General features: G+C 50.8%; 6 protein-coding genes and 1 non-coding gene across 7 annotated transcripts; 5 read left to right on the top strand and 2 right to left on the bottom strand.

Moving 5' to 3' along the window:
- The first annotated feature begins 326 nt into the window (after window positions 1–326).
- V8C40DRAFT_255978 (major facilitator superfamily domain-containing protein) lies at window positions 327–2,556 on the top strand. The gene is made up of 2 exons (XM_083218175.1): window positions 327–969; window positions 1,047–2,556. Exons 1-2 carry the CDS (start codon window positions 561–563, stop codon window positions 2,372–2,374), a joined length of 1,737 nt encoding a protein of 578 aa, XP_083068680.1. The 5' UTR covers window positions 327–560; the 3' UTR covers window positions 2,375–2,556.
- Window positions 2,557–2,649: 93 nt separating this feature from the next.
- On the bottom strand, window positions 2,650–4,803 carry V8C40DRAFT_283200 (uncharacterized protein; the record flags this gene model as incomplete). Its single annotated transcript, XM_083221910.1, has 2 exons — window positions 3,823–4,803; window positions 2,650–3,744 (listed from the first exon to the last, which is right to left on the bottom strand). The coding sequence occupies exons 1-2, from the start codon at window positions 4,105–4,107 to the stop codon at window positions 2,650–2,652; spliced, it is 1,380 nt and encodes a 459-aa protein (XP_083068679.1). The 5' UTR covers window positions 4,108–4,803.
- V8C40DRAFT_t191 lies at window positions 4,460–4,568 on the top strand. The gene has a single exon. It is a non-coding gene; the product is annotated as a tRNA-Pro (tRNA).
- On the top strand, window positions 4,691–6,401 carry V8C40DRAFT_113363 (uncharacterized protein). Its single transcript, XM_083210826.1, has 3 exons — window positions 4,691–5,258; window positions 5,468–5,826; window positions 6,296–6,401. Exons 1-2 carry the CDS (start codon window positions 4,964–4,966, stop codon window positions 5,749–5,751), a joined length of 579 nt encoding a protein of 192 aa, XP_083068678.1. The 5' UTR covers window positions 4,691–4,963; the 3' UTR covers window positions 5,752–5,826; window positions 6,296–6,401.
- Window positions 5,673–7,119, top strand: V8C40DRAFT_113357 (frequenin). Its single transcript, XM_083210825.1, has 5 exons — window positions 5,673–5,826; window positions 6,043–6,128; window positions 6,296–6,591; window positions 6,664–6,951; window positions 7,049–7,119. The coding sequence occupies exons 1-4, from the start codon at window positions 5,816–5,818 to the stop codon at window positions 6,841–6,843; spliced, it is 573 nt and encodes a 190-aa protein (XP_083068677.1). The 5' UTR covers window positions 5,673–5,815; the 3' UTR covers window positions 6,844–6,951; window positions 7,049–7,119.
- Window positions 7,120–7,455: 336 nt separating this feature from the next.
- V8C40DRAFT_113300 (S-adenosylmethionine-dependent methyltransferase) lies at window positions 7,456–9,003 on the top strand. The gene is made up of 3 exons (XM_083210824.1): window positions 7,456–7,805; window positions 7,915–8,076; window positions 8,159–9,003. Exons 1-3 carry the CDS (start codon window positions 7,742–7,744, stop codon window positions 8,830–8,832), a joined length of 900 nt encoding a protein of 299 aa, XP_083068676.1. The 5' UTR covers window positions 7,456–7,741; the 3' UTR covers window positions 8,833–9,003.
- Window positions 8,930–12,014, bottom strand: V8C40DRAFT_255971 (3-isopropylmalate dehydratase LEU1). The gene is made up of 4 exons (XM_083218174.1): window positions 11,614–12,014; window positions 11,520–11,551; window positions 11,377–11,451; window positions 8,930–11,301 (listed from the first exon to the last, which is right to left on the bottom strand). The coding sequence occupies exons 1-4, from the start codon at window positions 11,711–11,713 to the stop codon at window positions 9,175–9,177; spliced, it is 2,334 nt and encodes a 777-aa protein (XP_083068675.1). The 5' UTR covers window positions 11,714–12,014; the 3' UTR covers window positions 8,930–9,174.
- Between the last annotated feature and the right edge of the window lie 2,293 nt (window positions 12,015–14,307).

The raw sequence follows: 14,307 nt of genomic DNA, 5'->3' as shown, positions 1-14,307 counted from the left end.
ATGTTGTGAGAGCTTACAAGCTGTGGGTGAAACCCGAGGCGCATATTCATGAGGTGCGACAGCGCATTAGCATATAGGGACTAATGTACAAGAATACGACGCAAAGTACAACTCGGCCGTATCATAATAAAATAGGTAGAAAAAGCAAAAAAGCAAAAAGAAACAGCAAGTAGCATTATTGAGTCTTCTTGAACAAAAAAATAGAGCTTTTACTCGAGATCGTGTAAGTCGTCCAGGTCAGCATATGACGTCGTCCCCTGTCACGTGTATGTACATGTAGCTAGGGATAGGAGATGCAGCTATCGCGCATGCTGGACAGGGGACGGGAACAATTTTATAGAAGAGCTGCTTTGCTATCCTTCTTAATCTCCCTCCCCCAGCAACCCCCGGGCCGCGCATTCATTCCCATTCTGGGAGAGAATACGGAGCACTGAGAGGGAGAGGCGAGTCTGTGCTCGTTTCCGGAGAACAAATCGCAAATCGCATGGCGACCATCCTCGACCGCCGCCGCGCAAACCAGTATAAGCCGTCCCTTGTCGTCCAACTTGCCCGCCAATGCAATGGCCTACCACATCCCCCGCGATGAGTCCCCGTCCTTTGCCCAGACGGGGGAGGAATTCCACCTGGACAGCGACGTATACGATGAAGACGAAGACGACGATTTGCGGTCCCAGGTCGGCGGCAGCAGCTCGGAGACGTACGAGATGGTGAGCGGCGGGAAGAGGCGACAGGACCAATACAAGATCGGAGGAGGACACAGCAGCGAGCGGCTCATGGAGGGTGATTATGTTGATGCCGGACCTTCGACGGCGGGAGGCGGAGGGAGAGGCCGTGGCCTGAGCGTCAGTTCCGTGGAGAGCTTCCAGCTATACACGCCGGACGAGGATAAAGCTGTGAGGCGCAAGTTTGACCGCAAGCTGGTGCTCTTCGTGGCGCTGCTGTATATGCTGAGCTTTCTCGACCGATCCAGTAAGTCGCATTGGAATCATATAATGAATCATATTCTATAGGAGAAGCTAGACTTGACTAACACTTCATCTCCCCAGATATCGGCAACGCGCGCATCGCCGGCATGGACGAAGATTTGCAGTCTAGCCCTCCTCGCGAAGAGTGGTACGAGTGGGCACTCACGTCCTTTTATATTGCCTACATTGCCTTTGAATGGATGTCCCTCCTATGGAAGCTCATTCCGGCGCACATATACGTCTCTGTCCTCGTCTTAACCTGGGGACTAACAGCATCGCTACAAGCCATTGCCGTGTCATATCCGATGCTCATCACGCTGCGTGTTCTACTTGGTATAGGAGAGGCGGGCTTCACAGGCGTGCCTTTTTACCTGAGCTTCTTTTACAAGAGGCACGAATTGGCCTTTCGCACTGCCATTTTCATCTCAGCTGCTCCCCTTGCGACAAGCTTCGCATCAACTCTGGCGTGGATCATCGTCAAGGTTGGCCAGCTCAGTCCCATTGCGCCCTGGCGCCTCCTCTTCCTCATCGAAGGCTTCCCCTCTGTCATCGTCTCCGTCATCGCATGGAGCGTCATCCCCGACTCCCCCCAGACGGCTCACTACCTCACCAAGCGGGAGAAGAAGGTCGCCCGCCTCCGTCTCCGTCGCGAAACCTCCTCCCCCTCAAAGACCAACAAGAAATCACCTCTCAAGGCCCGTGAGATCCTCTCCGTTCTCCGCGACCCTATTGCATGGATTACTCCCGCCATGTTCTTCCTCACCAACATGGCCTACTCCTCCCTCCCCGTTTTCCTCCCGAAAATCCTCACGGAAATGGGCCACGACAGCCTTACCGCCCAAGCTCTAAGCGCACCTCCCTATCTCCTCGCCTTCTTCATCGTCCTCTTCACAGCCCACATGTCCGATCGCCTCGCCGCCCGCACCGCCCCCATCGTCTTCCACGCTCTCTCCTCAGCATTCGGCTACGCCATCCTCGCCCTCTCCCACCCGCTTCACATCCCCCCCTTTGTCCGCTACCTCGCAGTCTACCCCGCCGCCATCGGCTTCTTCAACGTCGTCACCCTCGTCATCGCCTGGAACATCAATAACCAGGCCAGCCAGAGCCGCCAGGGCGGTGGCTTCGCACTCATGCAGGTCATCGGCCAGTGCGGGCCCCTCATCGGCACGCGCCTCTATCCTGACCGTGAGGCGCCGTATTACACACGCGGCATGTGGACCTGCGCATCGGCCATGCTTTCCGTGGCTTTCTTAGCCGTCATTTTGCGTTTCTACTTGAAGCGACAGAACCATAAAATGGGCATCGCTGAAAAGGAGAGGCAAGCAGACAGCACTACTGTCGAAGAGGAGGGCTTGGTTGTTCCCGGAAAGAAAAGGAGACACGCAGACAAGTTCCGATACATGTTGTGAAAAAGGCGATGAGGCAATCATCTCATTAATTTGGACACATAGCTCTTTGGTGTAGGATATTTAGACTTTGGAGTTGGAGGATATTGGATAATTTTTGCATTTCTGTTTTGGATAAAATAATGTAGACAGCCGGCCTATACACTCATCGAATGGATCTAATACCTATTTCACCCATAAGAAAACCTGAAACTCCATATGCGTGTCCAAGTTACTGTATCACCCAAGCATCACTCAAGTATCACTCAAGTATCACTCAAGTATCACTCAAGTATCATTCAAGAGCGAGAAAAGCCACCGAAATTCATCCACTTGGGCGCCTCAAACATCTTGACGCCGTCCATCCACCAATCTTCACTCGCACATACTCTACCCTCAGACGAAAATATGCCAGAGTTCCTGTCAGACTTTTCTTTGCACGGGGATGATTCTGAGTTCGTCCCTCGATGGCGCATCCTCCACGCTTCAAACATCCGCCGATCTTGTCGATTCGGACATATCCACTTCAGTCGGGCCTGGCTGAGCTTTTGACTTCCTTGGTGGTACACGCTGCTGGCCCATTTCCGTAAGCCGAGCTTTGGGTGCTTGGAAAGGGGGTTGGCCAGGCTATGGAGAGAAAAGACAGATGCTTTCCGTTTGATCTTTTTGTGAATATGCTCTTGATCTGCCGGTGTGCTTGGCGAACGTACGGTAGAAGCAGAGTTCTCCAACCTATTGTTTGCTTCATTTGCACCATCGTATTGACCATCGATGGTATCCATGCTCTCCCAGATTAATCCCCTCGATTTCTTCGACGGGCTACAAGTGTCAATCGCAAGATGTGCTCCAGAGGGACTTGAGTGCTGCGAGGCAGAGTCGCTAGGAAGTACTTCTGTGCTTTCCACGAGCTCGTACTGATTATATGGTGTTGCACACGGTCGAGCCTGGCCTTGACGATCCATGATGGCTGTAACAGCTTCCATCACCTCAAGGGGGTTAGTGCTCATGGTCCTGTCATAATACTCGTCTGAGGATAGAGTAGAGCGGAGGTTCGAAAGCCGGTCGTTTGCCTTGCTGAAGCGAGACAGGTCGGTGTGACTAAGCTTGTTTGGACGAAACATTGATTCTGGCGATTGGATCCGCGTAGATGCTTTACCCTGAGAGGGATACGAAGAAGATGTTTTCCGAAGGTGGCGGCTCATTTCCGACATTGAAGGAATCGGACCCGACAAGTCATACTTGGGGACATTCATCATGCTGAAGTCATCATCGTTAATCTGCGATATTGCTGGAGGTGGCATAGTTGTAATGCTGCTGCTAAAAGAAGAGTCGCGGGTATCTCCATCTGGATTTTCGTTCCTGGGGCGAAGTGGAAGCTGTCTGAAATCTTTCCACTATCGGCTGTGTAGATTGCTTCCTCTGCCCGAGTTGGACATCTTGGAGATTTCCTGCCAAAGCGGCTGAGATCCAACACTCCAAGCGCTCGACGACCTAGCAACAGGTCCAGTAGTCTCTACTTCTTCATTGTGAATATGTGCCAGGCTCGAGGCCTTGCGGAGCTTTACTTCTTCATCACAGTCTGATTCTGTTGTCTCGCCTGACTTTGGCGTTTCAAAAGAAGCTGAGCGTGACTGGGCTGGAGTCTTTGGGAGGCTGGTTCCAAATAGTCTCGAGTGTCTGCGTGCAAGAGGTTTGCCGGCAGAGATGCTGTCAGACTGGGCAGGACGACGAGAAGGAAGCATAAAGTGTTGACGCATGGTGGTGATGATTCCAGAACGAGTTAGTGGTGATATGAGTACGAAATAACATGTGGATGGATAAGCGTCATATCATACGAGGTATTGATATGCTTAATGAATAGGTAGGAAAAGAAAACATTTGATGCACTGGCTCTCGGAGTGTCCATTTTGGCGAGTTGCATCCATCTTCGTTGTAAAGTGCGAGGCAGCAACTTCTTTCTTTGTTTCTTCGGATTGCAGGTTAACCAGATGTCTTGGAAGGGGGAACCAAGACAGCCAATCCCGGTTTGGAGCAACAAAAAACAGCTGCGTATATAAATTGGATTAAAGTCCCCCGCTTTCAACCAACGATGGGTTCAATTCTACAACTGGCTTCATGGTCTAGTGGTATGATTCCTGCTTCGGGAAAACACCTGAAGTCCCCGATTCTTCAGAATCGCCTTTGCAGGAGGCCCCGGGTTCGAATCCCGGTGAAGCCCCATCTTTTTTCTCTTTTTTCCTCATTTTTGCACTTTTGTTTGCCAACTCGATCTTCATTTAAACAAGCTCAGTAGTCTCTTGGCTAGACTCGCAGAATCGGGCAAGTATGGGCTTGGCTGCAGCTTTCCGCTATCCTGAGCTTCCTCATTTGTATGGCAGCGAGATTGGGCAAGCCGGACACTCGGTCGGGAAACTCTGGAGAACGAAAGCCCCGATCCGAGGAACTTGGCACTTGCACTGCCCAACCAACCCCGCTATGTACCAGCTACAGGCCGCTAAACGACGACGTGATGCGCTGACAAACCGCTGAAACAACCGCCTGGAGACCCGAAGCTAGCGGCGAACTCTGCGTGAATACAGTTGCACCATGGCGCTGGAAGTTCCCTAGCGGGCGATGCGGCTCTTCCAAAGCCACGGAAAGCTCCAGTCGTCACCAGCACCAGCACCAGGCCCCTCCCTCTCTGGACTGGAGGTTATGTTCCCTCTGTCTGCTTGTGTTACAGGTTCCCTCCGCTTTTCCCCATCATCATCTGCCCTCTGGCCCGAGCCAAAGTCTCCAGACCGCAGCCCTTTTGCCTTTTTTGCCTCTCGTCCTTTGTTCCCACGGCCGACTCTATTGGCTCCGCCTCTCCGAAAAAAGAAGCCGTATTGGGCCTCGGCGCATACTTGCTTGCTTTCTTTGTTCAACTGTGCGTGCGTGTGTATCTGTTCAGGAACATCTTTCCACCGACCTGATTATCTTCTCCCCTGTACCTCATATAACCCTCTCTATCTCCTCTCTCCTCGAGGCCTCGAACTCTTGACACGGTCCGGGCCTATCCTATCTATCTTGTTGCCTTGCCTGGGTGGCCCGCCGTCTCGCTGTTTGGTCTGAACTTGCACTCATACTCGCTGGTAGCCTCGGAGCATTGCAGCCATTACGACGGACATCCCACGACGAGCGACGGCGATTTCCCTGACACGTACAAGCACGAGAACGAAAGCGAGAGCGAGCGCACAGCCGAATCCCATTGCCGTTCTTTTCGAGCACCGAATTGTGATAGGATACACTGCCGTCGGCCGATTGCGCAATATTCTACCGGGGACTTTGGATCTGATACCCTCGCCACGGCGCACCTCGTGACATCCTACTTCTCCCGCGGAGTTTGCCGCCCATTCGTTCTACGATCGTTCTCCTCCTAAGAGTCAAACCGCCTACTCCTTTTCCCGCTCAGTCCAACCTCCTCTTAATCGGCCCAGGAAAAATATGGGCAAATCGTGAGTGGGCCTTGCGCGAAACCCCCCTAGAGTCTTGAAGTCGCATATTGCCAAGGGACATGTGCACGAGCGTTTACGACGAAAGAGGGGGAGGGGGAACAAGGGAGGCTAGCTGTCAGGATCCTGCTAGTCTCTGCCGGAGCTGATTGGCACACACGCATTACCCTGGATCAGCACATGTTGATGGCTGACATTTTACTCGCTTTCCAATTGTAGGCAGTCAAAGCTCTCACAGGAGCAGCTCGCCGAGCTCCAAAAGTCGACTCACTTTGATAAGAAGGAGCTTCAGCAATGGTACAAAGGTGAGCATCACCGAGATACAGGGGGTGAAGAAATCTTGAACCCCTCATTCCCTCAGTTTCGTCTGCATTGTGGCTTGTCACATGAAAAGTTCTACGTCTGCTTGTTCCGCCATTTGATTGGGCTTTCGGTGAATTTACATTCTGACATTGGAAATTCTTGGATGCAGGTTTCCTGAAAGACTGCCCATCGGGCATGCTCTCCAAAGAGGAGTTTCAGAAGATCTACCGGCAATTTTTCCCATTCGGAGACCCGAGTTCGTTTGCCGATTATGTATTCAACGTGTTCGACAGCGATAAGTCTGGTAGTATAGACTTTAAAGAATTCATCTGTGCGCTGAGTGTTACCAGCCGGGGCAAGATGGAAGACAAGCTGGACTGGGCGTTCCAACTGTACGATATCGACGGCGACGGCAAGATAAGTTACGACGAGATGCTCCAGATCGTCGAGGCAATCTACAAAATGGTATGGGTCAAACAGCTTAGTAACCTCAAGCCGTTATCACGTTGTCATGTAGCTAACGCATGGTTATCACAGGTTGGCTCCATGGTCAAGCTTCCCGAGGACGAAGATACACCCGAGAAGCGGGTTAGGAAAATCTTCCGCATGATGGACAAGGATGAAAACGGTAGCCTTGACATGGAAGAATTTAAGGAGGGAAGCAAACGGGACGAGACGATTGTTTCGGCACTGTCTTTATACGACGGGCTTGTGTAGATTGTTTTAACGTTGCTCTTGTTTCTTCTGTTGATGGTTCCTTTACTGTTTCTTTTTTTTCGGGGGGTCCGGGCGACTGGGTACTTTATATGAAGGAAGCTCTGTTGTGTATGTTTTGCCCCTAAGAACAGCTTCTTGCTTTTTTCCTTGCCCCTATATAGTTTCCTCTTTCCTATAGCCCTGCTCTTCCTGATGACGTCTGGAGTGGTGGACAGGATAGTTTGTATCATGCATGCTCTATGTGCAAAAGAGAGAACCGAAGGCGAAATTATGGCTGTTGGGTATGATTTGACTCTATTTTCCTCTTTTTTTTGCCCTTTTCCTTTTTATGATGAAATTATGTGTTATGTGTTTCTTTATTTGGCGGTTTGTATAGTTGGTGTTCATAGCCTGCGAAATTGCTTGCAATAACCATCAATCGGTACTAGTATTTCACCTTGAACTTGGTCTTCAATCAGCGGTCTAAAGCTGCTTCTTTGTCATAATTATAAATTAGCAGTAGGTCGACCGTTGCCGATGGATCCGTATTGGGCAGGTTTTCAGTTGCCAATAATAGGTTATTATAAGGATCTGACTGCAGCGTAGACTCTATCATTCGATTTGTGAGCAGATGTGTCAAGTGGGTCATTTGGCGTGCCTTGACTTACCCTATACGGCGACGGGCTCTTTCTGGGGCCGTTTTTTGAGGTATAATCACGACCGACGACGATTGCTTCGTTTTGACAACTTTGGGTGTGTGTGCATGCATATATACGTGCTTTTTCGAGGTTTAGCGCAGCGTTCATGGGGTTTGAGTTTTATTTGCGATTCGTCTTTTCTCTTATTGTTTCATACAAGCTGCCATTTTTTCTTATTACATGTAAACGACAAAGAAAGAAGATACTTCATAATTTAATCCATGGCTAATCCCGTTGAGCAACTCATCTCCCAGCTCGAAGATGAAATCCAGGATCCTGAGGAAGGTAAGCTATCATGTGTATCCTTTTACACCGCTCGCTCAGAAAGGCATCTTTATATCTTTACGCCATCTTCTTCTCTTCGCTAACTTTTTGGTAACCTCCCATCTTTCAGAGACATTCCTCCTCTATGCCAACGACATCCCATCTCAAGGCCTAGGCTTCATCGATTCCCACGCCTCGGCCCTGGAACTACAACTCAGCGGGAGAGACATCACTATTTATCAATCTCCAGGCGTGTTGGCATCAAGTCGTAAAGGCGGCACCACAGGAGCAGGTCAGTTCTATTCACACTCTCCCCTACAGTACCTTGCCAAGATGCAGGCACCCTCATGCTTTGTGTAACTAACACAAACAAGTCCTCTGGAAAATCACACCTGCGTTTGCAGAATGGCTCGCTTCCCCTTCAAACCCGCTCTTCCGCACCGTTCTCACACCATCATGCTCCATCATCGAGCTCGGATGCGGAATCTCGCCTCTCAACGCACTCACCCTCTCTCCCAAAGTATCACGATACATTCTCACAGACCAGCCCTACGTCCAAAAACTCGTCCTGCAGAACCTCGCTGAAAACCAACCGTCATCATCATCGAAATCCCACGCCGGAAAATCCAAGAGAAGCACCAACAAATCGTCATCTTCAAGCCCCCTAAACGCCGGAGCAGATATCCACTTCCAAGTGCTCGACTGGGAAACATCCCAAGTAACGCCCTCCCTTACGAATTCACCCTCGGTTTCTTCTTTTGACGCTATTATTGCTTGCGACTGTGTCTTTAATTATGCCTTGATACAGCCTTTTATCCAGACTTGTGTCGATATATGCAGGTTACGCCAGATGGACGGTAATCAAGCTCTTCCAACTTTATGTATCGTGGCACAGCAATTACGCAACGACGATGTCTTCAACAGCTGGCTGGTGGCTTTTAAAGAACACTTTCGGGTGTGGAGGATGCCAGGAGGGATGATGCCGGCAGAGCTTCGCCCCGAAGCTGGGTTTGTTGTCCACATTGGAATCCTCAAGGACTCTTTGTGATGTCTGACTGTATTATTGGAGTCATTATCAATATTGGCACGATTACTGACAAACACAATGAATCACGTTGTCAACCCAAGAAGCTGCGTAAAATTCCCTTTTCTTCGTATACGTGCGCACATACGACGCGATTCCCTTTTGATTCATGGCCATCGGCCGACTATGGCAAGCTACCTATAAGCTATACCCACTAGTTTTCATCCCTTTGTCTTATCAACCCGCACTGGGCTATTTAATGATAGACTCGGCGTAATTATTCGTCTTTGAAAAGTCATAAAAGAACGAAAGATAACAAGACAGATTACAAGGAGACGTTAGAAAGCAAATCATACAACACCCAAACTACCACTCCAGAGGCTCCTTTTTCTCCTGGCCACGATTTGTCTTGGGCACGGGCACAGCCTTGGCAGCCAGTCTGCCGTCCTTGCCTCGCTTCAGGTAGGCAGTGCCATCCAGCCAAGGCGTGTGAATAGTCCTCTTCTTCTCGAAGTCGGCAATCTTGTCGTTGAGCTGCATTGTCAGGCCAATGTCGTCAAGGCCGTTGACCAGGCAGTACTTTCGGAACTCCTCAACGTCAAAGGAGCAGATGGTTTCGCCAGCACCGTTCTTGATGAGCTGGTTGGGCAGGTCGATTTCCACTTCTCTTCCAGCCTGAGCTTCGGCAGCGATGGCATCGATGTCGGCTTTGTTGGAGATTTGGATGGGCAGCATGCCGTTCTTGAACATGTTGTTGTTGAAGATGTCTGCAAACGAAGGGGCAATGACGGCCTTGATGCCAAAGTCGAGCAGAGCCCAAGGGGCGTGCTCTCGAGATGAGCCACAGCCAAAGTTTTCACCCGTGCAGACAAGAATCTTGGATTTTGTGTATGGCTCCTTGTTGAGGACGAAGTCAGGGTTCGCCGCGCCATCGGGAAGATATCGCAGGTTGTGGAAGAGAGCTGATCCCAGACCAGTGCGCTTGATGGTCTTGAGGAACTGCTTGGGGATGATGGCATCAGTGTCAATGTTGGCTTGAGACATGGGCGCTGTGATTCCCTTGAGAGTCAGGAACTTGGGCATGCCGGTTGAATCACTCTTGGCCACCAGGGTGTTTGTGTGGGGCTGGAGATCCAGGGGCTGATCACCAATGGCCTCACGCTCGTCAGAATCCTCAACACGCTCATCGACGTGAGCAGCCTCAGTAGGAGGGCTCGGGGAGATGCGAGCCTGAACATGAGGGCTGGCAGTGTACTCGGACAGCTTGCGGACATCGGTCAGCCTACCGGTAATGGCAGCAGCGGCAGCCATGACAGGGGACATGAGATGAGTTCGACCTTGGGCTCCCTGACGGCCCTCAAAGTTACGGTTCGAGGTACTGGCGCAGCGCTCCTTGGGCGACAAGATGTCAGGGTTCATGCCGAGGCACATACTGCAACCAGCCTCTCTCCACTCGAAACCGGCGTCAATGAAGACCTGGTCAATACCCTCTGCCTCTGCCTGTGTCTTGACGAGGCCGGAGCCGGGAACGACCATGGCTCGCTTGATGTTGGCGGCAATCTTCTTGCCCTTGACAACGTGGGCAGCAGCTCGCATGTCCTCAATTCGAGAGTTGGTGCAAGAACCGATGAAGACCTTGTCGACCTGAATCTCCTCCATGGGAGTTCCAGCAGTGAGGCCCATGTACTCGAGCATTCTGCGGCCAGCCGCCTTCTTGGCCTCGGTGGGGAAAGTCTCGGGGTCGGGAACCTTGCCGGTGATTGGGACAACGTCCTCGGGGCTGGTGCCCCAGGTCAGGGTCGGGATGATGTCCTTGGCGTCAATGAAGACATCGATGTCGTACTTGGCACCCTCATCGGAGGCCAGGGACTTCCAGTAGGCAACGGCTCTATCCCACTCCTCGGATCCGTACTTGGGGGCCAAGGGTCGGCCCCTGAGGTACTCGAAAGTGTTCTCGTCAGGGGCAACCATACCGGCACGGGCACCGCCCTCGATGGACATGTTGCAGATGGACATGCGAGCCTCCATGCTGAGGCCTCGGATGACGGAGCCGCAAAACTCAATGACGGCGCCAGTACCGCCAGCAGTGCCAATCTTGCCAATGACGTGCAGGACAATGTCCTTGGAGCTGACACCGGGAGCAAGCTCTCCGTCAACCTGGACGCGCATGTTCTTGCTACGCTTGGTAATCAGGCATTGAGTAGCCAGGACGTGCTCAACCTCACTGGTACCGATACCAAAGGCCAGGGAACCAAAGGCACCATGTGTGGAAGTATGGCTGTCACCGCAGACGACGGTGGTGCCGGGGAGAGTGAAGCCCTGCTCAGGTCCAATGACATGGACAATGCCCTGGCGCTTGTCACCCAGGCCAAAATATGTCAGGCCAAAGTCCTTGACGTTCTCCTCGAGGGTAACGCATTGTACTCGAGAGTCATCTTCCTTGATGAAGGAGGCAATGTCCTTGATGCCTTTTCGAGATGTGGTAGGGACGTTCTATAAAGCCACAGCTTGAGTCAGCATCATTCTTCTTCTTCGGCTGCGACGGATACTTGGATGGTGTATGCATACGTGATCAGTGGTGGCCAGAGTGCAGTCCGGTCTGCGGACCTGGCGGCCGGCGTTCTTGAGGCCCTCAAAGGCTTGCTGCAGGTAAATTGTCAGTATAACTCATTAATCGGGAGGGTAGTAGTAATCTCGATGGTTGGGCATACCGGTGATGTCACTTCATGAACCAAATGTCTGTCTAAACATCCCTCGGTGGTTAGCTCAAAGCTTCCAAAGCGCGAAGAAATCTAGGTGACGAACCGATGTACAGCAGGATTGTGCCGTCGAGCTTCTCGTCAACAATATGGCTCGAGAAAACCTTGTCGTAAAGGGTCTGCGGGGTTGATACTGATACAGGCATTGTGTCGGAATCTGGAGAAGAGGATTGGGAATTGGGAGAAGTAAAAAGGGAGGGTGAGATTGGAGATTGGAGAAAGGGCGGCCGAAATCACACACAAAGTGACGTTTTTCTAAGCCAAAGGAGGGGCACGGAAGCTGTGGAAAGGTGAAGCTGACAAGCAGCGATGGGAGCTTAAACCGAGCTCGGGATGTCGATATTTTTCAACCGCGTTCTGCAAAATGCACAATCCACAATGTGTAGAAATTAAAATGAAGCCGATAATGGAGAAGATGAAAAGGGCGGGGGGAGCAGCCAGCTGTCGACTTTATCTTGAATTGATGAAGCCCAAATCGCAGCTCCCAAGTCCGATTCTTGCCCGGTGGCATGTCTCCGATGATCGGAGTGCGGCGGCTTTTGCCCCAGCTTTCGCCCCAGCTAACCAGAAGAACGGCACTTTTTTGGCCCTTTGGCCCTTTGGAAGCCGAACTGCCAGCTAGATGGAGCGGGCGATTGCTAAATGGATCGAGCTGGTTGGCTGCAAGGGATTACATAACGTGAGACTTGCATGCATTTCGACATGGGGCCGATCGTTGCAAGCTCGTGTCTGTGAAAGTGCGTGATTGCTTGCCCTGAATCCTGAATCCGTGTCATGCTGTTGTCTGATTTGGGGTTCCGTGGATCCATTCCATTACTACAAAATGGAGCACGGTTTACGGGTTTCGTTGCCCAAAGCGGATCCGCCTTGAATGAACGAGGTTAGTATTCGTGAAGCTATCAGGGTTTTTTGTTCATTACAGCCACCCTGTGGAGGTGGCTTGCTGTTGTGTTTCTGGGTTGATGATGCTATTCGGAGGAGGCATACAAGGCATCTGCCGAGCTAGCGACTCATATACAAGGTCCCATATATTGTGTTTTGGAAGCTACATGACAGCAAAACTTTGCAGTGCAAAAGGAAACACATTAATTTGACACTGAAAAGTCCCTGGCTATTGGGAAATGGCGCCCCAGAAGCATTTTCCATCACGGGATTCGGCTATGGCTCGACAAGAGCTGAGGCCGCCTGCCTCGAGTATCAGGTTTAGCCAGTTGTGCGCCCAAGAAAATAGATTTCAACAGTAGATTAAGGTTCACTTGCACAGCTGTTGCCTTTATATCAACAGAAGCCAAAATGAATTGTTGACATATGAAATGCGTTGATGGTCCTGCCGAGGCATCAAACAACACTGCGTCTACAAAGTTCATAACCATCACCCCGACATATGAACACAGCACGTCTATTTTCACAATCAGTAAGATTTCCTAGCGGCTACTACTACTTCCCAAACGACCCGAACGCTAACAGTAAATAAGAAATGTCGATAAAACGACATCAATCGCGACCCTGCTGGTCGGTCACCTACGCCACCACGCTCCGCGAACAGGGGAATACGTCGAAATATCGCCCAGTCCCGATTCACGAAGCTCAGAGGGTATTCAGAACCGTTGCGAAGATTGCTTCAGGATCGAAAACAGTACCACGTTATAACAGCCAAAAGAAAAAGAATCATCGGCAGCGTAGGAGACATTCGACATGAAATAGCCGGCAGTCACAACAGAAGTACCCAATGGTCATGTTAGGGTATGTGACGATACGGGTCTGGCCGTGGCGATGGCAATAATTACGACGGCTTGCGAGGGTCCTAAGCAGCTGGGGTTTCGAGCCGAGACGGTGTTTGCACGGATGAGGGAGAAACATTCACCGCGGGTTGGGCCACCCATGTGTGGAGGGAGAGCTTTTCATTCACCAATGAAGCGAAAAGGAGTACTACCCCTGATAGAAGTCCTTGAACGGTATTTTGGAGTCAATCTTGGAGTGTGCTCGACAAAGGCTGGTATGGGATCTGTCTATCAGTGGAATAGTGGGCGTCATAGGGGGCTTCGAAAGACGATAATAGTTACGGGCTTGGCTTTAAAGAGGTATCATAACCCGGAGGATTGCGCAATGCAACATGCTATTACTGCATATCATAGAGTGCATTAATGAACAAGTGTTCTTAAACTGGTCGATGATCTGCCGTGGTGTATAGGAGTGTCCTCAACTTCATGTAAGTGCCTAGGGATACCATATTTAGCATCTCTAGTATGCCCACCGTTGCCTCACTTAGACAGCAATACATGCTATTCCATATTGATTGGCTCGCTTAGGAACTTTCCCCTTGTTTTTCACATGTTGTTTCTCTATGGGCATTTTCTTCAGGGGCGCCTTTGCTGTCATTGCTGTAAAGTGTAGGCCGACATCGGCCAACGCCTCGTCTCCTCGAGGTCCGATGGGTGAGCGGTTGGATTGATACTGTTGATTTCAAGGTTTTCGTCTATCCCATTTTGAAAGTTTCTGATGCATTTCAAACTTGTTTCAAGAGTTCTTTGTGTCTCGCTGGTAGATTGGCGAATTTGTGGAGAGTTGATGAAGGTTGGTTATGAAGGGGGCTATTCGCAGTTCGAGTGTACTCTTTTATAATAGACTAGGTACCTAGGCAGCTTGTATGGAATCTCTAGTATATCTAACCTCCCACATATCCCCCATTAACAAGTACATACCTTTGACAGACGCTGGAAGGGTGAGATAGGTGATAGGT

The sequence above is a fragment of the Trichoderma camerunense genome (assembly GCF_050948025.1).
Source record: "Trichoderma camerunense strain CBS 138272 chromosome Unknown V8C40scaffold_21, whole genome shotgun sequence".
NCBI lineage: Eukaryota > Fungi > Ascomycota > Sordariomycetes > Hypocreales > Hypocreaceae > Trichoderma > Trichoderma camerunense.
The sequence above is the reverse complement of the archived record's forward strand: the minus strand, read 5'-3'. Positions and strand labels throughout refer to the sequence as shown.